Source organism: Pristiophorus japonicus, chromosome 12 (assembly GCF_044704955.1).
Source record: "Pristiophorus japonicus isolate sPriJap1 chromosome 12, sPriJap1.hap1, whole genome shotgun sequence".
Classification (NCBI taxonomy): domain Eukaryota; kingdom Metazoa; phylum Chordata; class Chondrichthyes; family Pristiophoridae; genus Pristiophorus; species Pristiophorus japonicus.
The window spans coordinates 45,396,250-45,418,669 of record NC_091988.1 but is presented as its reverse complement, the minus strand read 5'-3'; the positions used below and the strand labels follow the sequence as shown (position 1 = coordinate 45,418,669).

Genomic DNA, 22,420 nt, shown 5'->3' with positions numbered 1-22,420 from the left:
ACTGAAAAGTGTAGAGGAACAAAGGGACCTTGGAGTGCAGGTCCACAGATCCCTGAACGTAGCACGCCAGGTGGATAAGGTGATTAAGAAGGCATATGGAATACTTGCCTTTATTAGTCGAGGCATGGAATACAAGAGCAAGGAGGTTATGCTTGAACTGTATAAAACACTGGTTACGTCATAGCTGGATACTGTGTGCAGTTCTGGTCACCACATTACAGGAATGATATGATTGCACCGGAAAGGGTGCAGAGGAGATTTATAAGAATGTTGCCTGGGCTGGAGAATTTTGGATATGAGGAAATATTGGAGATGCTGGGTTTGTTTTCTTTGGAACAAAGGAGACTAAGGGGAGACCTGATTGAGGTGTATAAAATTATGAGGGGCCTGGATAGGAAGGCCCTGTTTCCCTTAGTAGAGAGCTCAACAACCAGGGGGCATAGATTTAAAGTAATTGGGGGGAGGTTTAGAGGGGATTTGAGGGGAAATTTCTTCACCTAGAGGGTGGTGGGAGTCTGAAACTCACTGCCTGAAAGGCTGGTAGAGGCAGAAACCCTCACCAGATTTAAAAAATACGGATGTGCACTTAAAGTGCCGTAACCTACAGGGCTATGGACCAAGAGCTGGAAAGTGGGATTAGGCTGGATAGCTCTTGGTCAGCCGGCGCGGACAGGATGGGCCGAAATGGCCTCCTTCCGTGCTGTAAATTTCTGTGATTCTATGATTCTATGATCCCCAGAGCTCTCTTCAGTATGCTGGGATGCAGACTATCTGGGCTGGGTAATTTTAATATGTTGCATATCAGGAGACCTGTGTATTTTTCCATCAGAATTTAAAAGTTTGAGAGAAGCAGGAAATAGTTATCCAGATTCATGCCAACTTTTTAGTCTGTGTGAAGAAAACTATTTATACTTGTATATGACTGCCAGTATCAATGTAAAAATATCACTCTCAGGCCCAGATGACATGTAAAATTTTCAACATTTGAAATATTTACAAAGGGGTTTGACAATGAGATAGTATACTTGCCAAATTTGGAGAAAAGGTAATGCGGAGGGGGCATTTTGCACAAGATGGAGGAACAGTTAGAGACAATGAAGAACATAAATGTTGAAAAATGTCTAAAGGCATTAATAGCACTGAGACATTTGATTGTAGAAAGACGTTGTAGAGTCATAACAGAAGATGCACACAGGTGTGCAGTATCTAAACAGTGAAGGCTTGGCTGATCACCAATTAAATACTGGGAAATCTTTTCTTTATATCCATAAAGCTAATTATTCATAAATTTCAAAAACTGTTACAAAGTATAACTAGCAGATTGTGGAGAACCATAAGATAATTCTATAATTAATGGTAATTCATAAAAAATGTGGATTTTTGCATTAAATGCAAACAGTTTTGAAAGTTTTAAAAGGAACAAATGTATAAATAATATCTAAAACAACAAATACCTGTTACAATCAACTTTGATGTAAATAAGAGAAATGAAAAATCCCTTTATGAATGTTTTGGAATATGTGGTTTCCCCTGTTTGTTGTATTTTTTTGTTTCCATTTTTTTCTTTATGGGGAGTGAGTCTTTGGCTTAATGTTAGCATTTCTGCCTCAGAGTCAGAAGGTGAAGGGTTTGAGCCCCACTCCAGATAGCTGCGCTGAGTGGACACTAGACCGTGAGGGGTGAAAATGGTTTTACTCTCTGCTCGATTTTCCCGAGTGCAATGAATCACAACTGAATTCCACGTGGCCCGAGCAACAACTTAAGCTGCCCCTGCTTCTGCACTAATTAGCACTTAATTGTCAGTCTCCTACATAGACGTTATCAACGTGCCTGGTATGAAAATTCAAAATGGGCCAGATTTTGCTGGAGCGTGCCCCATTAGACTTGTACACATTTAGATATGAAAATATTTTGCCCACACAGTTGCTGGAAGTGTGAGCTAATAACAGCACAGCAATGGCAACAAGACACCTGGGACCTGGGCCAAACAATGTATCCTCTTCACCAATGCGATTTAAGGATTGAGAAATAAACAAGAAGGACTGAGAAGGAAGGTGAATTAGAGTGGGTGAATGCAATGTCAAATCAGGTAGAGAAAGAGAAATAAGGAGAGGGAAAGAAAGATTGGATTAAGTGAGATCGAAATGGAGACAGAAAGGAAACATAAAAAAATAAGGAATAAAAATGTAAACTTGACATTTTTCAAATCTCCCAAAACAATTCACAACCTAAAGGAATGTGACTCCACGCTTATAGTTGTTCATTTTCTGGGCAAGAGAGGTTTAATACTTACCACATCATTGTGCTGTTAATTACTAGACTTAACTTTCTGTTTAATGGGTAATTAATGTGCAAATGCAGCAACCTCATAAACCTCACGGGGAGAATGAGGCGAGGTGCTGTTTTCGAGAAGCTAACAGCGGAGCGGCGCTAATCCTCCAGCAACTTGTGGCGATTTGCAATTCACGGGGTATCTCTTCCTCGCTTCAAGTTGCTGGTTGATTTGTGCATTAATAACGCCGTGTGTTGACAGGATCTGTTATTTTGTCAGTAAAATACTATGGTGGTGCAGCAGGAGTCTGAGGAAGTTGGAGGTTAAGGCACATTTGGAGACAGAGTAGAGAGCTTTGCTGTGCAGCTGACCAATGCTACATACCCTGGAACTGGCTTATACTGACAACAGTGTCCCTTCCTCTAACACTGGCATCTTGCACTTTGAACAATAGAAAAAAACCCCAACACATCTTTCCATTTTTAGTTTGATGTATAGTGTGACAAGTAATACATTACCCCTGATATTGATGTGCAGGATTAGTTTGATATTATCACTTTTTTTACTGTGGTCTCTCTACTTTGTACATTGGCACTACAACAGTGTTATAGCTGAGGGCTTATTCAGTACTGGTTTAGCCATTGCTATTGTATGCAAGTTTGTTTCTATGTAGTGTTTTCACAATGTTGGGACAATTTTATGAATGTATGCTGCTGTGGGAGCTTTGCCTGCCAGCTGTGTATTCTGGGACAATGCGGATATGCTGCCCACAATGTTCGATCTATAATGGTTGGAAATTGTTCGCAGTGTGTGGCTGCAATTTCTGCGATAAGCGCAGCCCTCAGTGATGATCCCCAATGATCGCCCACTCAGATCAAACCTATTGTGCTGAATTTAACTTATGGGCAACCAATTGGCAGAGACCAAAAGGTGCTGGTCGTCTGCCTCATTTAAATTTGGTGGGTGTCAAAAAGGCGGCCGCCAGCCAGGTAGATTGCGGGGGCTGTGGGGTTTGTGATTGTGACTGGTGGGGGTCCTGGGGCAGCAGTGACCTGGATTATTTTTGTAGGCCCCCGGAGGAGAACTTCTGTTCCTCTGGGGCTCACAAAAGTAATTCGACACTTACCTTTGGCGGGCCGCTTCAGTTCCATTGTCTGTGGAATTGGTGACCAGTTCTGACCAAAAATCGTAATCTGGGCTCCATTTAAGTCATAGCACCCCGATTTCCATATTAAACGGGGCCTATCGCCTGAAACAGGTGGGCACTTTAAACATGCAGTGGTAGGCACCTTTCAAAATGGAGCCAGGCACATCGTCATTGTTAATGGGACGGTAAGGTTACCGACGCTATATTGAGGCCGCTACTGCTCCGTTAATGCCAGACGAAGGCAGTGAAAATCGACCCTATTGTGCACAGCCTTTTGGATAATGTAACAATATATGCACTATTTCTATCTTCCGGGTGAAGTCACACTATGCGATATTAGCACGTACCAATGCATTGACGCATTTGCAGAAATTCTATTGTGCTATTTTAATAACGGCATTAACCCAATGGTTTTGGACAAATTAACACCTTTGTTAACAAATGACCACAGGAATTTCATATATAGCGCTACATTAATATCAGGCCGTGTGGTCTCATCCTATTTGTATTTTATTTAATTCCCTATTCATAGAACCACGGAAGTTTACAGCACAGCAATTTGGTCCATCACGTCTGTGCCAGCTCCTTGTTAGAGCAATCCAAAACTAATCCCCTGCCCGGCTCTCTCCCACAGTCTCTGCTTCAAATATTTATCCGACTTTACCTTAAAAAAAAAGCAGTGGTCTCTGCCTCAACCACTTCCTGTGACAAAGTCTTGAAAACTCCAACCACCCTCTGTGGAAGGACGTTTCTCCTAATTCAATTTTTAGGGGTAAAAATCCTCTTATTGAAAAATAGATGAATGAATAAAGTTTTTCCATAATTAACAACCCGTTACTGAAATTGTGGGAAAGGCTTGAAAATGCTGCTTCTCAGACTGTAGCCCCTTAAATATGGACATTATAGGGACTCATTATTTTTGCTGAAAGTGGAATCTCACTTTGAAAAATCTGCATATTCACTTTATAATTGTAATTTGACTACGTAGTTTGGTGCACTTCTGAATGGTAAGAAAATGACATTATTTTAATGACGTCATTAACCCAACAGTTTTGAACAAATTAACACCTTTGTTAAAAAGTGGCCACAGGAATTTCATATGTGGCATTACATTGAAATCAGTGATGGAATCATGCAATGTCTCACCCCATATATCACTTTTTTAAATGCATGATTTATGTAAAGCTAAATTTTTGAATACACAAAAAAATGATTTTCATATGGCCGGGCGTTATTGCAGATAATGCACGGTGTGTAACAGTCACCAGGTAATACTGATTAATATCGTTTTGTTGGAGAATAGTACAAAGGCAGAGCTGATGGTTTGTATCCTCTTTCTCAGGTGGTGTATGTAACGGCGACATTCCCCTACCTGATGCTGCTGGTTTTATTGATTCGCGGAGTGACTCTTCCCGGAGCTGCAGAGGGAATACAGTTTTACCTTTACCCGGACATCTCGCGTCTGTCAGATCCTCAGGTAGGAACACCATGTACAATATTATATTTCAGTCCTCACCTTCAGTCGATACAAGTAATGAATGGAGTGGCAAGCAGACCCCATATATATATAAAGTTCAGGGACCAGTGACCCAGTTACTGTAAGTAAAGTTCACTGAACGCATGATAAAAACAAACCGTATGATCACTGATTTATAGGGCCGTCATGGTAAATATGTTGGATTGAGGGTTGGAGCCTATAGCCAAAATATGGAGGAAGCTATTGCACAATTCAACATCATTTCTATAAATTGAGGCAGTTTACTGTTTCTGCTCCCAAAAGGCTAATTTCATGATCAGTTCCAGACAAGTGGATATATTGTTTATCAGCAAGCATTATTGTCATATTAGAACTTAAGAGTTTTCTGTCACAGGAGTTCTTCTGTACTTTTGATAGTGATAAAAGTATTCTGTTATGGTGTTCCAAAGTGTAAACATTATTGTCATTATTTTTATTGAATCTAATCTGATAGATTCATTCAATATAAGAATAATTGACAGGAGGTAACTGTGTGTTAGCACAGTATAAGGTCTATTCTGGACAAAGACAAAATGAACTTCAATGAACAGGAGTTAAACCAATGGACCTATGTTGGAATTGTTCATAATTAGAAGTTGAGGGGTCTTTGGTGGGAGGTTCCCTCTCTGTGAAACATGTTTCTGGCATCGGTGTTTATATCGAATGAACTTACTGCCAGTTTGCAAGACTTATGCAGCAGCTCTAAGCCCTGGGGCAACTTTGGTAGAAAACAAATTATATCACAACTTTGTTCAATTAAAAAGAAAGCTTTCAGCTTTTGTGTTATCCATGCAAAGATTGGACAGACATTCTGTTGCCAGGTCTCTGTCGGTGCCAATCTTCTTCTGGCGACTTGCTGTCGTGCAGAAAAAGCCAGGCTGACTAACCCTCTGATATTCTCTTCCTATTGTTGCAATTCCCAGCCTCTCTTCAGTGGCATCCCTTGACGGCGCAGTCAAGATCGGGAACTCAGAATCAGGGCTTCACACCTGCATTTCACCCCTCTCTGGCACAATGTGTTAGAGTCACTGCATCACCTGTACACACTAGTAGTTTTAATTGGGTTTGAGCCCATATCTGTCTCTGTAGCACTATTTTTAGAAACTGCAGCAATTGTCTGTCATAATTTTCTTTTAAGTATAACTTGGATTGGAAAAACACAATCGGAAAATGTACGCCACCCACTGCTTCAGTTGGCAGCAGTCAGTTACACATCACAAAACAGTTCTTGGGCTCCCACTGTGACACACAAAGCTTGCACAAAACCCTGAAGATCACTGGTAGAGTTCCAACTGAAGGCATAGATTGCATCAAATGCCCTACGGTTCATTGCGCATATTATTATATTCATGAGACACACAAAATTGCCCTTTCAAAAGTAATCAATATAAATAAATTTTAATGGGACAAGAAAATAGATGCCACACAATATACCAAAGCTCTACTCATGCAGCATTTTAAAAAAAAGTAATAGAATATATATGGGGCCAGACTTTGAATTGTGGTTCACTGACTATAATTCTGTGTACTGACCTCTATGTCCAACTGCCCAAACTGCTCTCCCATTGAACGAGGTGCCATGACAGGAGCCCTATATCATAAAAGTTACCCCCAAAGACTATTTGGTAACTTGATAACACTGAGCCAATTAGAGTCCAGTTGTAATAGGGTGGGTAGAAGTAGAAATGTCAGGAGAGGACCGCAGACAGTGAGAGGTACCTGGAATAATACTAATAACTTAAACTTATTTGATTCCTTATCAACAACAGCAACTTGTATTTATATAGCGCGTTTATCGTAGTAAAACATCCCAAGGCGCTTCACAGGAATGTTTTAAGACAAAATAAATAAATTTGACACCAAGCCACATAAGAAGAAATTATAGCAGCAGACCAAAAGCTTGGTCAAAGAGGTATGTTTTAAGGAGCGTCTTAAAGGAAGTAAGAGAGGTAGAGAGGTTTAGGGAGGGAGTTTCAGCGCTTGGGGCACGCCCACCAATGGTTGAGCAGTTATAATTAGGGATTCTCAAGAGGGCAGAATTTGAGGAGTGCGGACATCTTGTGGGATTGTGAGGCTGAAGGAGATTACAGAGGCGCTTGGAGGGGTGAGGCCATTGAGGAATTTGTAAACAAGGATGAACATTTTGAAATCGAGGCGTTGCTTAAACGGGAGCCAATGTAGGTCAGCGAGCACAGGGGTGATGGGTGAGAGGGGCCTGGTGCGAGTTAGGACACGGGCTGCCGAGTTTTGGATGCCCTCAAGTTTACGTAGGGTAGAATGTGGGAGGCCAGCCAGGAGTGCGTGAAAGTAGTCAAGTCTAGAGGTAACAACGGCATGGATGAGGGTTTCAGCAGCAGATGAGCTGAGACATGGGTGGAGACGGGCAATGTTACTGAGGTGGAAATAGGCGGTTTTAGTTATGCCACGGATATGAGGCCGAAATCATAACATATCGGGGTGAAACGTCTCAAGTGTTTTAGATGATGAAGTGCAAGTTATTACATTTGCAGTTTGAGACAGAGTGCCCTGCGGGAGTTCTATAAGTAAAAATAACACATCTTGTTACAGAAGGTATTATACTTAGCACCAATTCATTTAACTGGAATCTGTTATCTTAGTTTCAATTTTACCCTTCAGAAAGAGTCTGTATTGGAAGATACATGGGAATGCTGAGCTGCACCTTCCATGATTTCTGAAAGAAATGTTGAAGTAAGTCAGTGCAAGAGTATAGCTGTTTGGACATTGCCAAATCGTATTTTCCAAAGAAGTGGTAGTTGCTTTGAGAGGAACTTGTGTTCACATGTATGGATATGAAGCACTGGCAAAGTGCTTAGGGGTTTTCAGTCCATCTATTCCAATGAAGGCTGTGGCCCTCTAATTACGGCCCACTTATGCCCTATATTTGTGTCAGCTAATGTTAATGATGCTTGTAATTGGAGGGTAGACACCAGCAAACACTAGACTAACTTATATGTGAAAAGACAGACTGATTAAAATAAAAATAGTGTATTTTATCCTGAGCGATGCTGCAATTCTGTTACAAACCAAGAGATTGTTCTGTCTACTATTGATTTTGCAAGTTACAACTATACGCCCTTGACTTTTACAAATTCTTCATCTGAGTGCTTCAAAAAGACTTTACTCAGCGGACTCTGGTATTCCATAGAGCAGCAGCCTACAGGATGTTGATTAAACAGAATCCAGATGTGAGAGGAGTTGCAGTAAATAAAGGGAGTGTTCAGATGTTGAAAACAGCTCCACAAGCAGCCGTGATGCAGTTGCGGTAGATGCAGAAAGTCTAAACAATTACAAAGCGAAAAATGCAAAAGTTCAAGGATCTCTTACTCCATCATTACCAGTCAACTCTGAAAGGAGAGCGGAGAAGTCAGGGTAACTGGAATGCGGTGCGGTAAATGTGAGCAGTCACTGATGTTGATGAAAGCCCAAAGACTTGGTCAGTTTTTAATAGTTTTATGGCTGAACAGATAGGAGTGGCAAGAAAAACGACTGTACAGAGAGTAATGGATACAATTTAAGATCACTTGGTTGACAAGCTATCTACATTACAAAAACAAATGCAAAAGCAGCGAGTCAAAGATCATCAGAAATGCAAATGCAAATATTGTTAACTTGTCCAATTAAAATGAGATCCAGTACATGTCACACACAATAGGCAAGGCGCACATAAAGGAAACATAAATGTGAAGAAAGTTATCTCCACTAACTGAAGAAAATGCTACAACTCAGAGAAAACTGCAACGTCAGACATACCTGGTTGGCAGAAATGGCTTAAAAAGTTGATTGTGAATGGGAATTTATTTATATAGCATTTTATCACATCTTTCAGGTAAAGTGCATTCACTGTTGTTATTTAGACAAATATGGCAGCCATTTTGCTCACAAATGGTGGCACTAAGATGATTTAATCAGTTTTTGGTGGAATTGTAGGGTAAGGTTTAGGCCAGTACACCAGAGAACTCCCTGTTCTTTTTCAAATTTAAGTAATGAATTTTTGACATCTATCTAAACAGAGCAAACAGACTTGGTTTAATATCTCAGCTGAAGGATGTCACCTCCAACAATGCAACACTTCCTCACTGCAGTGTTAGCCTAGGTTATAGGGCCATTTTTTACCTGGAAAATTGCCGTCAATGGGGCAGTCAGGGCCTGAAATTGGGATTGGTAGCCTTACTGTTCCGTAAACCCCAATGATCGACCCACTAGGACTTTTACCCGCTACGGCTGTCTGAAGCGCTTGTTTGAAACAAATGGTAGGCCTCTTTCCCATGAATTTTGGGGTCCTAATGATGTAGTTATTACGTGCTTGAATTTAAAATAAAAATGCTTGACTGTTTGGAGAGGGTGCCCTTAGCTGAAGTGCGTTACCCCGACGGCCAGGTGCTGAGAGAGAAAAGTATATGATCGGTAAAGAGGTGAGTGAAGCTCATCAACTAAAAGCTGATGTTTTTGGGCAGCAGAGTCTTGGCTAACTTTAGCCGCCCTTGTGAAGTCATTGAACCTCTTTCTGCATTGTGTGAAAGTTCTTGATGTAGTGGAGATTTTGCTGATTGCCTCTGCCACCTCCCTCAAGGCAACCTGCACCACTCTCCTAAGGTGCCTTCTTCCCTCAGTGTGCAACAGACAGTCAGTCCCTCTTGGCCCTCACTTCTGCCAGTGACTCATTGGAAAATCTGGATGCTCTTCCAGCTGATGACACCCCGGATCTGCTACTCTTCTGTCACATTACTGAGAATTGTTGTTGCCTTTTAACTGGCTGCTTCCAATAAAAGGCTGGACCAGAGCAGTATTTATCTTCCTCCCAGTGGTGGTAAGACAATGAAGGATATTTTTTTGGCCTCCAAACCTCCTTGCATGTCTAAGGAGGGTTTTGGGAGGAAAACTGAGAATGATAGATTTTTGTTGGGTAAGGGTATTTAAGGGATAAGGAACCAAGGTGGGTAAATGGAGTTAAGATGCAGATCAGCCTTTATCTCATTGAATGGCAGAACAGGGTCGAGGGGCTGAATGGCCTACTCCTGTTCCAATGTTACTATGCTAGAGGCAAAAGGACAATATGCTAACTTATTACACCATCCAATTCCTCTGCCTCCTGACACGTAGATTATTGAATCATTGGTTCTGTTCTGCAAGTAAACGGATTGAAATATTTGATAGGATTTTAAAAAGTAGGTCGCACAATAGTGCATATTTTGAAATATGTTTTGTGGTCTGTGTATATATGTACTACCACTTATATTGTGGTTTTCCACTGCTAGACAGTTAGCACTAGATGAACCTTCTCTATGAACTTTAGTATGTACAATCGTGCAATGCTGGATGAAAATATTTGATCAGGATTAAGGTTTGGTTTAAATATTTATCTTAGCTCAACTATATTGAGTCCATATGAATATGTTTAATGAACAATGCTGATTTTATGCAGACATTCTCTGGTAAAGTCTGTAAGATTTACTATAATACCCAGGCTTCATTGTCTCTACGAAATGTGGATACAACCTTCCTCTTTAAACAATGATACAGTCAGCATGGATTAGTTCAGGTAAGGTCGTGTCTGACTAACTTGATTGATTTTTTTGAGGAGTTAACAGGAGGGTCAATTAGGGTAGCGCGATTGATGTCGATTACATGGATTTTAGCAAGGCTTTTGATAAGGTCACAAATGGTCGACTGGCCAGGAAAGTAAAAGCCCATGGGAACCAAGGGAAAGTGGCAAGTTGAATCCAAAATTGGCTACGGGCCAGGGAGCAAAGGGTAATAATGGTCAGTGGGTGTTTTTGTAACTGCAAGGCTGTTTCCAGTGAGGTTCCGCAGGGCTCAGTACTAGGTCCCTTGCTTGTTGTGGTATATAGCAATGATTTAGACTTGAATGTAGGGAACATGATCAAGAAGTTTGCAGATGATGCTAAAATTGGCCATGTGGCTGATGGTGAGAAAGAAAGCTGTAGACTGCTGTAATATACTTGGGTAGTCAAATGAAGGACAGAAACAAGATGAGTTGCTAGTCCATGTGCTTGTTTTATTAGGCCAGAGTGAATTGAACATACTTATACCAAACCATGTGATAATACATTACACTGCTTGCACCCTTAAAAAAAATGCATGTATTCCCCTCTCAAATACAACAAAACCATGGATCTTTCCCAGCATTACAGCATCACATAACAAAAACTCCTGGCTTTTTAAAATTTGTTCCTGGATGTGTGCGTCGCTAGCAATGCCAGCATTTATTGCCCATCCTTAAATAAACTACAAATTTGCGATGAGGAAAGATTGGATAGGCTGGGGTTGTTTTCTTTGGAACAGAGGAAGCTGAGGTGATTGATGTGACCTAATTGAGGTGTCTAAAATTGTGAGGGGCCTGGATAGAGTGGATAGGAAGGACCTATTTCCCTTAGCAGTGAGGTCAATAACCAGGGGATGTGGAATCTAAAATATTTGGTAGAAGGATTAGAAGGGAGTTGAGGAGAAGTATTTTCACCCAGAGGGTGGTGGGGATCTGAAACTCACTGCCTGAAAGAGTGGTATAGGCAGAAACCCTCATCACATTTAAAATGTACTTCGATATGTACTTGAAGTGTCGTAAACTACAGGGCTACAGACCAAGAGCTAGAAAGTGGGATTAGGCTGGATCGCTCCTTCTGTGCCGTAAATTTCTACCTATGATGCAGTATAAAAGCAGAGTCCCTTTGGTGCTGGATCATATTTAATTTGTTCATTTTATTAACTAATTCACAAAATGGATTTATTTTTAATTACAGCATAAGATAAACCATCTGGTTTTGTTCCAAATTATGATCAAGTTTGTTCTGTGGTACTTATTATAGCATCAAGTCAGTAACTGAGATTGAAACAAGCTGTGCAGAGCTTGAGACCGTGACAGGAATAAACCTGGACTAAAATTGAAACTGCAGAGATATGCGGTGTGAGGATTTAAGATAGAAAGTCTCTCATCTTCCTATCTAATGTTTTCTTCAGTTTTGGGAAAGGCATAAGCAAACCTATTTGTTTGCTTATTTATATTTTCAATAATGTGTGTTTGTGGAAGTCAATAAGTGATGAATTGGAGAGTTCAATGATGGTTTCACTTTCCAGTAACAATTGATGATTAATCAGTTGACTGAGAAAGAAGTGAGAGTAAATTAGTTCAGTAGTTTTGTTACGCACAGTTTTAACTCATTGCAACCTCTGACCTCTTCATGGTCTGGACTTCCCTCGAAAAGCCCCAGTATTTCGGTGGTTCTGCAACAGTAAATGGGGCAGTGAGGTGTTCACCATAACCCACCTCACAAATAGCCCGTCAGTTCCTCCCAGGAACCCTAGCCCGTGATTTAAGCCGTCCACCCTTAGTTTGCCCTGCGTATAAATGGTAGCGGGTGGGCTTGGTTTAATGAAGCCCCTCTACTTCTCTCTTCACTCCTAGCTGGCCTCCCACATTCTACCCTAGGTAAACTAGAGGTGATCCAAAACTCGGCTGCCCGTGCCCTAACTCACACCAAATTCCACTTACCCATCACCCCTGTGCTCGCTGACCTACATTGGCTTCCAGTTAAGCAACGCCTCGATTTCAAAATTTTCATCCTTATTTTTAAATCCCTTCATGGCCTCGCCCCACCCTATCTCTATAATCTCCTCCAGCCCCACAACCCCCACGATGTCTGCACTCCTCTAATTCTGCCCTCTTGAGCATCCCTGATTATAATCGCTCAACCATTGGTGGCCATGCCTTCCGTTGCTCTGGAATTCCCTGCCTAAACCTCTTCGCCTCTCTATCTCTCTTTCCTCCTTCAAGATGCTCCTTAAAACATACCTCTTTGACCAAGCTTTTGGTCACCTGCGCTAATTTCTACTTATGCAACTCGGTGCCACATTTTTTTTATCTCAGTATACTCCTGTGAAGTGCCTTGTGGCGTTTCACTATGTTAAAGGCGCTATATAAATACAAGTTATTATTGTTGTAGTATCCACCCTTATACCACCTCCAGCAAACAGTGTCGCTGCAAACATGGCACTGTGAAGGCCAGTACAGTGGTGGGAGTGCAGAGTGGGGCCATAGTTTCAGGAATATTTTCTAACCTGCAGGTCTGTCAGAGTCTGAGAAGGGACTATGATTTCTGAAACCTTTTTACTTCTCAGGCATTTAGAAGTATTCTGAAATTTAAAGTGACTATAGGAAAAAGAACTCAAGAATTTGTGGGATTTCCGTATGGGAATACCTTGGGGCCTTCTGATTGCACTGCTCCACTGCTCTATCTCAGGTGGGTGCAGGATTGGGGACAAGACCACACGCACAGCCAGGGTGGATTGCCAACACCTGCAAAGGCACATCAGTAGCAGCTTCCAGAGTGAAGTTCACCAGAGGCCCAAATGGGCTGAAGAATTAAAAACTTTTCAGGTCCCTTTGGAACCACTCTGACGAGAGAAGGAACTTTATTCCCTCTGAGATCGATCACCTTACTGTAATAATGGCTAGTGGCCTTCGGAAGGCCTCGAAGGGATTCACGGCAGGTCTCAACTGGCATGAGTTCCGCTGAGCCCTTTCAAGGGTGAAAAGGGAGGAGTTTCCCGTGGAAGGCTACGAACTACCTTGATACGGCGGTAGAAGATTCCCCTGCTCATGCCCTCCAACCCCCTCCCCCAAACTCTAAATTAAAGGTCAGGTCAGGCAGAGTCAGGATCCAGCCCATATTCTGACTGACGCCCCCCCCCCTCCGCCCCCCCCCCCCCAAACCCCCGCAGTCCCAGACGTTTTGGAGCCTGAAGCTATTCATTCATTTCTGAGAAGCTGAATGTGATCATATAACCTCCCACACCTATAAAATGTGTCAGAGTTAAAATTATTTCTGGTATGACTGAATTCTTGCAGGAAATTGTTGCTAAATCGGTCTACCACCGGTGATCAGTTCTCCAAGCGCAACTGTTACAAAACACAAGCAGCAACTGTAGTGTGGCAAATGGAAAAGCTGCCGCTGAATTGGGAAATTCATGTGCAATGATCCCGATTTACCAAATCATTTAGTATATGTGTTTTGCCACATCGTTGGGTGTTGTAACTTCTTACACTGTAAAGGTGGTCCAGAAAAAGAAAGCAAGTTGCCACTGAACGTCAAGTTTTAACAAGGGCAAAGAAGAGAAAGCATCAGCCATTGTACATGGTGTCACTGAATTTCAGCCATATCGCCATGACAGTGAATGTATTATGAAGGTATTGAATACAAAAGTGGGTGGGGTGGTGATAAATCTTTACAAGATGTTGGTTTTACAGTTTTGGGTTCTTCTTTATAGCAAAGGTATTGGAGCCATGGAAAACAATGACACCATAGGTAAGAGGATCGCGATGACAGACAGGGACTGTCTTCACTGGCGTGGAGAATGTTGAGGGAGTATCTGATAGAAGTGTTTAAAGTTTTGAAGGGGTTTGTTAGGATAAATAGTGGAAGAATATTTCCACTGATTAGTGAATCAGTGCAAGGAGGCATACATTTAGAATTAGTACCAAAAGCAGAAAGGAGGAGGTTAGAAAAATTGTTTTTTTTCATGTAACACAATATTAGAATATGGAATAAATTACTGCAACTGGTTATTGAAGCTGAGTAAATCACAGTATTTCAGAGAGGATTCGAAAACACTTGAGGAATAATAGTAGGCCAGAAATTGCGATCGGAGGCTTCCCGCGGGCGGATGCCTCTGACCTGAAGAATTTTGTTGAATCTACCTGGTATTCCAGGAGATTCAGGGACTTGTGGTCCTGGGCCTCAATCTGAAGGCCTGCGTAGAGGCCCACATATCCCATTCGCACATGTCCCTGGGATCACATGTGCCGACCCAACCAATCCAAGCAGGGGTATTCCCATTCATACTTGTGGTGAGTTCCGTATATACGGAATCACCATAAGTATGAATGGGAATACCCCCCAAAAATACACAAACACTTAATATAAATGGTGTAAAAACATCACAAATTTAAAAGTAATCAAAGTGGAATTTAATTAATTATTTAAAACAAAAATTTAATATTTTGAAAAATAAATTTACATTTTAAAGGTTTAAAAATAAACGTACCTTATTTCACAGTTTTTGAAATGTTTAAATTATTGAAATTTATTTATTTTTCTGTCCTTTAAAAGTCTTACGCTGATAAAAGCAATCCTTACATAGGAGTTGCTGAAAATTAGCAGACACTTGATATGTTTTCAATTCCAAATAAGGTCCTCGTCAATTTTTTTTGACAGTTTTTTACCTATCTGGTCTGAAAATTATTTTAGGGTTAATTTGTATTATGATGTTACTACAGAATTACATTTAGTTCACAAGGGGTTAGTATTGTGTTCCGAACACAGATGAGGCTGCACACAGGGAGGTCAAAGTAACAATGACCTCAGTCTTTAATAAGACACTCCAGAGTGTGGAACAGGCCTTAGGGGCCGGCTTATTTTCAGTGCTTCCAAGGGATGCTGGGATCCCTTGGGACTTCAGGGGATGAGCTCCCTGGTGGCGGAACATGGGAGTGCATGCTTTACAGATACACAACATCACTCCCCCCCCCACCCGCTTCCAAAGTCAAAGTGACAACTATTTACAAGGTGAGGCGGTTGGGAGCCTTTCTTTCCCTGGTGGACCACCTCGGTACAAATGTCTGTTCTGGTGTGTTGGCTGTGCCCTCGCTGGGCTGGCGTGTTGTTGGCCCTGCAGGGCTGCAGTCTGTGAACCGCAGCCGCATTTGGTCCAGGTGCTTTCTGCAAATTTGTCCATTGTCTAGTTTGACGACAAACACCCTATTCCCATCTTTAGCTATCACCGTACCCGCGATCCACTTGGGACCATGTCCATAGTTTAGCATACACAGGGTCATTCAGATCAATTTCCCGTGACACAGTGGCGCGACCATCGTTTACATTTTGTTGCTGCCGCCTGCTCTTTACCTGATCATGCAGGTTGGGGTGAACCAGCGAGAGTCTGGTTTTAAGTGTCCTTTTAATGAGTAGCTCAGCCAGGGGCACCCCTGTGAGCGAGTGGGGTCTCTTGCGGTAGCTGAGCAGTACTCAGGACAGGCGGGTTTGGAGTGAGCCTTCTGTAACTCGTTTAAGGCTCTGTTTGATGGTTTGTACTGCTTGCTCTGCCTGCCCATTGGAGGCTGGTTTAAACGGGGCCGAGGTGACATGTCTGATCCCATTGCGGGTCATGAATTCTTTAAATTCGGCACTGGTGAAACATGGCCCGTTGTCACTGACCAGTATGTCAGGCAGGCCGTGGCTGGCAAACATGGCTCTCATGCTTTCAATGGTGGCGGTGGCGGTGCTTCACGACATTATTTCACATTCAATCCATTTTGAAAAAGCATCCACCACCACCAAGAACATTTTACCGAGAAACGGGTCCGCATTGTCGACATGAATCCTCGACCATGGTCTGGAGAGCCAGGACCACAAACTTAGTGGTGCCTCTCTGGGCGCGTTGCTCAACTGAGCACATACGCTGCATTGCCGTACACAGGACTCTAAGTCAGAGTCGATACCGGGCCACCACACGTGGGATCTGGCTATTGCTTTCATCATTACTATACCCAGGTGTGTGCTGTGGAGATCCGAGATGAACGTCTCCCTATCCTTTTTTGGTAGCACTACGCGGTTACCCCACAACAGGCAGTCTGCCTGAATGGACAGCTCGTCCTTTCGTCGCTGGAACGGCTTAATTGGCTCTTGCATTTCAACGGGGATGCTGGCCCAGCTCCCATGCAGTACACAGTTTTTTACTATGGAGAGCAGAGGATCTTGGCTGGTCCAAGTCCTAATCTGGCAGGCCGTGACAGGTGATTTATCATTTTCAAACCCTTCCATGACCGTCAACAAGTCTGCGGGCTGTGCCACCATCAACAAGTTTGCAGGCCGTGCCATTTCCACCCCCCCCCACCGTGGTGGGCAATGGTAGCCGACTGAGAGCATCCACACAGTTCTCGGTGCCTGGCCTGTGGCGGATGGTAGAGTTATACGCTGATAGCGCGAGTGCCCACCTTTGTATGCGGGCTGAGGCATTAGTATTTATCCCCTTGTTTTCAGCGAACAGGGATGTGAGGAGCTTCCAACACAAATTTGAGGCTGAACAGGTACTGATGTATTTTCTTTACCCCGAACACACACGCTAATGCCTCTTTTTCAATTATGCTGTAGGTCCTCGCGGCCTTAGCCAAGCTCCTGGAAGCATAGGCGACAGGTTTCAACTTACCCATAACGTTAGCTTGTTGTAATACACACTCGACTCCGTACGACGATGCATCACATGCTAGCACAAGTCTTTTACACGGGTTATACAACACAAGCAGCTTGTTGGAGCATAAAAGTTTCTGGCTTTCTCAAAAGCAATTACTTGTTTTTTTTTCCCCATACCCAGTTCTCACCTTTGCGCAATAACACATGTAGGGGCTCGAAAAGAATGCTTAACCCGGGTCGGAAGTTACCAAAATAGTTGAGGAGTCCCAGGAACGACCACAGCTACGTGATGTTCTGTGGCCTGGGCGCGTTCCTGATAGCCTCTGTCTTGGCATCTGTGGGCCAAATGCCGTCCGCCGCGATCTTTCTCCCCAAAAACTCCACTTCTGTTGCCATGAAGACACATTTCGACCTCTTCAACTGCAGCCCTATGCAAGCCAGTCGCTGGAGGACCTCCTCCAGGTTTTGTAGGTGCTCGGCGGTGCCCTGACCCGTGACCAATGTGTCGTCCTGAAAGACCACCGTCTGTGGTACCGACTTGAGTGGGCTCTCCATGTTTCTCTGGAAGATCGCTGCAGCCGACCGAATTCCAAACGGGCATCTGTTGTAGATGAACAGTTCCTTGTGCGTGTTGATGCAGGTGAGGCCCTTCGAAGACTCCTCAGCTCCTGCGTCATGTAGGCCAAAGTCAGGTCGAGCTTGGTGAACGTCTTGCCTCCTGCCAGCGTCGCAAATAGGTCGTCTGCCTTAGGTAGCGGGTATTGGTCCTGTAGTGAGAAACGAGGAATAGTTACTTTATAATCGCCGCAAATCCTGACCGTGCCATCACTTTTGAGTACTGGAACAATCGGGCTGGCCCACTCGCTGAATTCCACTGGGGAGATTATGCCCTCGCATTGCAGCCTGTCCAGCTCGATTTCCACTCTCTCCCTCATCATGTGAGGTACCGCTCGCACCTTGTGGTGAATGGGTCGTGCCTCTGGGACCAAGTGGATCGCACCTTCGCCCCGGAAAAGTTTCCAATGCCTGGCTCAAAAAGGGAAGGAAATTTGTTGAGAACCTGGGTACATGAGGCCTCATCGACATGTAATAGCGCTTGGATGTCATCCCAGTTCCAGCGGATTTTGCCCAGCCAGCTCCTTCCAGCAGTGTGGGGCCATCGCCCGGGACAATCCAGAGTGGCAGTTCGTGCACCGTGGCCTCATAGGTAACCTTGACCATGGCGCTGCCCAGGACAGTGATAAGCTCTTTGGTGTACGTTCTCAGTTTCGTGTGGATGGGACTCAGGGTTGGTCTGAATGCTTTGTTGCACCACAGTCTCTCAAACATCTTTTTACTCATGATGGATTGGCTAGCGCCAGTGTCCAGTTCCATGGCTACGGGTAAGCCATTCAATTTTACGTTTAGCATTATAGGTGGACATTTCATCGAAAATGTGTGCACCCCGTGTACTTCAGCATCTGCCTCCTCTCTCTGAGGCTCGAAATTGTTTTGATCCACCATGGATCGATCTTCCTCTGCCACGTGGTGGTTAGCAGGTTTTGTAGAGCTTGCAGCTCGTTTGCAAGCTCGTTGAATGTGTCCCATTGTTCCACAGCTCTTGCAAACATACCCTTTGAAGCGGAATGAATAGGCTGAATGGAAGCCTCCACAATGCTAACAAGGTGTGAATTGCCTTGCATTCATCCTTTGTTGGGGACTCTGAGTCATCTGGGTCACCTGAGGCCTGCTGGCAATTGCAGACTCGTGGGTTCTGCCCTGTACATTTCTGCTCGCAAACACAATTCCAGTTAATTTCTGAACATTGCTCGCATTTGTGTGCTGAGAGATTTGTTTGGTGTTATCACTGGTGGACATAAACACCTGTGCTATTGCAATGGCCTTACTGAGGGTTGATGTCTCTGCAGTCAAAATTTTTCATAGGATGGTCTCGTGGCCAATGTCCAGTACAAACAAGCCTCTGAGCATTTGCTCCAGGTAGCCATCAAACTCACATTGTCCTGCAAGTCGCCTTAGCTTGGCGACGTCGCTTGCTGCTTCCTGACCTTCTGATCGCTGGCACGTGTAGAACCGATACCTCGCCATCAGCACGCTCTCCCTCGGGTTAAGATGCTCCCGAACCAGTGTACACAACTCCTCATACGACTTATCTGTGGGTTTCACCGGAGCCAGAAGTTTCTTCATGAGGCTGTAGGTCGGTACCCCGCAGACTGTGAGGAGGACCGCTCTCCTTTTTGCAGCGCTTCCTTCTCCTTCCAGCTCGTTGGCTACAAAGTACTGGTCTAGCCGTTTGACATAGGCTTCCCAGTCGTCACCCTCCAAGAACTTCTCCAGGATGCCCACAGTTTGCTGCATCTTTGCATTGGATTCATGTACTCGTCGCCAGTTATTGTGTTCCTAACACAGATGAGACTGCACACAGGGAGGTTAAAGTAACAGTGACCTCAGTCTTTAATAAGACACTCCAGAGTGAGGAACAGGCCTTAGGGGCCGACTTATATACAGTGCTCCCAAGGGATGCTGGGATCCCGTGGGACTTCAGAGGATGAGCTCCCTGGTGGCGGAACATGGGAGTGCATGCTTTACAGATACACAACAGTTCGCTCTCAGAAACAGGCACGTTATCCTGCGCTGTATTAGCTGGCAAAGTAGTTGGTGAAATTTTGATCAATTAGTTGAGCTAATTGTGCTTAAATATATAAGGGTTGATTTAACAAATTCGGATTCTGGGCAGTGAACTTCTTGCCTCGAGCGCAAGCAGGAATTAAGGCAAGGAGGCCAGCAGGCCCCACAGGATTTACTGTCCATCAGTGCAAATTTGTAAAGTTACCCCTCTCGTGACTGGATGGCCTAAAAATATCCGTCGTGATGTTTTGGAATCACACATTGCATTGATTGCGAGAACTGTCTGCCTGTATGAGTTGTGTGCTATGGCGATTATGTGTAAAAATTCCTGTGGTACTACCACCAGGGCTGTTATTTGAGCTACGTGAGCCACATTTCTGACCTGGTTAAAATAGAAATGTGGAGACCTCCATTAGATGATATGGGCCCCCGCGTAAACAGCTGCAAAATCCATTTGTCACACAGAAATACCCCTGCTGATGCTTAGCTCTATACTTGGAAGTAGATAAATGAACTGTGGCAGAGTTCAGGTTGGTTTAAAGGCAGACCGCTATATCTCACTTGTTATTGATGCTTATTCCAGATAGCCAGATGTGCTTACCATGTTCTCAACTTGCACTGCAAAATCCATGGGGATCAAAATTCTTCCTGTTAAATCATTTTTGCAAAACTGTTGTCATGACTACAATTGGATTTCCCAACGCTTTTAGCTAAATTTGTCAGCAGGAGAATTTTAATTAATAAGTTGGTTGCTTGCTGACTTAAATAAATGATCTCAGCTTCAACATATATCCGAGGAAATTTACAACATTGCTTATACTGAGTGGCATGACATGGTTTAAAGTTGTTTCATATCATCCTGCACTGGGTGAGTAATTTGTTCAGGTGTTAAATTGTTGGAGACATTTGCCATCCAGCAGTAGCATTCAAACGTTCTGCTGCTTATTTGAAGCACACAGCTAGGAATGAATTCACCTGTGGAGTAATTTTTGAATGAACTAACCGGAACCAGGATAATGTAAGCAAAAGTGGTTTGTTTGAAGCAATCCGTAACATTGCTTGTATGGATGAGAATTGTTTTGAAGAACAAAATGGCGCCCGCATCGCTTCTGTCCACTTCCGGCGCGGCCCGCGCTGAATGCTACCGTGATGAGGGCGATAGCGCGAGCGACACGTGCGTGCGCTGGCAGTATGCAGAGTAGGCAGACCGTGACATCAGTCAGCGTCTAACGCTGATTTGATGCACAACCTGCCATTTTCAACCTCGCCACCCTATTCAACGGCCTCTCCTAAACACACACAGCTGAATGTGGCACCCCAACCACCAGCACAATTTACAGGGATACGTCCAACTTGCAAGTAAGTTGATTATTTCTCTTGTACTGGTTCTTGCAGAGTTTATATGAATACTGACTTGCTGGAAGACATTTATAAAGTGTTCAGGGCATGCTGATGAATGTTGGGAAGGCCTTGGCTGCTGCTGGAAGGCCTCTGACTAAACCACTTGCCCCCAGTCATGGGGGCTCTACCTGCACTCCATCTCGTGTTGCAGCATGACAGGGAGATGGAGCAGAGGTAGCAATGAAGACAAACTGCTCACAGAGGGAGCAGCAGGAGGGGGAGGAGGTCTCTCCGCAGGAGGTCTTACCCACCTACAGTCTTCAGGGGGCACTTGCTCAGAGGCTGCAGGGTGACTTGGACAGGTTAGGTGAGTGGGCAAATGCATGGCAGATGCAATATAATGTCGATAAATGTGAGGTTATCCACTTTCGTGACAAAAACGGAGGCAAAATATTATCTGAATGGTAATAGGTTAGGAAAAGGGGAGGTGCAACGAAACCTGGGTGTCATGGTACATCAGTCATTAAAAGTTGGCATGCAGGTACAGCAGGCGGTGAAGAAGGCAAATGGCATATTGGCCCTCATAGTGAGAGGATTTGAGTATAGGAGCAGGGAGGTCTTACTGCAGTTGTACAGGGCCTTTGTGAGGCCACACCTTGAATATTGTGTACAGTTTTGGTCTCCTAATGTGAGGAAGGACATTCTTGCTATTGAGGGAGTGCAGCGAAGGTTCACCAGACTGATTCCGGGATGGCAGGACTGACATATGAAGAAAGACTGGATTGACTAGGCTTATATTCATTGGAATTTAGAAGAATGAGAGGGGGTCTCCTAGAAACATATAAAATTCTGACAGGATTGGACAGGTTAGATGCAGGAAGAATGCTCCCGTTGTTGGGGAAGTCCAGAACCAGGGGTCACAGTCTAAGGATAAGGGGTAAGCTATTTAGGACCGAGATGAGGAGAAACTTCTTCACTCAAGAGAATTGTGAACCTGTGGAATTCTCTATCACAGAAAGTTGTTGAGGCCAGTTCGTTAGATATATTCAAAAGGGAGTTAGATGTGGCCCTTACGGCTAAAGGGATCAAAGAGTATGGAGAGAAAGCAGGAACGGGGTAGTGAAGTTGCACGATCAGCCATGATCTTATTGAATGGTGATACAGGCTCAAAGGGCCGAAAGGCCTACTCCTGCACCTATTTTCTATGTTTTAATGCTTGTCCTACTAGCATCTAAACCAGGAGCAGTGTGTTCAACAGCTCTGCTTCACCAAGGAGGTGGTCACAGATCTGCAAA

The 22,420-nt window shown here is 43.7% G+C and overlaps 1 protein-coding gene across 1 annotated transcript in view; it reads left to right on the top strand.

Annotated features, from left to right (window-relative positions):
- The window catches only part of slc6a11b (solute carrier family 6 member 11b), a 201,644-nt gene that overhangs the window by 34,647 nt on the left and 144,577 nt on the right, over positions 1 to 22,420 (top strand). The window contains exon 7 of the mRNA XM_070895378.1: positions 4,762 to 4,896. Within this exon, the coding sequence (XP_070751479.1) occupies positions 4,762 to 4,896 (135 nt within the window). The remainder of the gene's footprint in view (positions 1 to 4,761; positions 4,897 to 22,420) is intronic.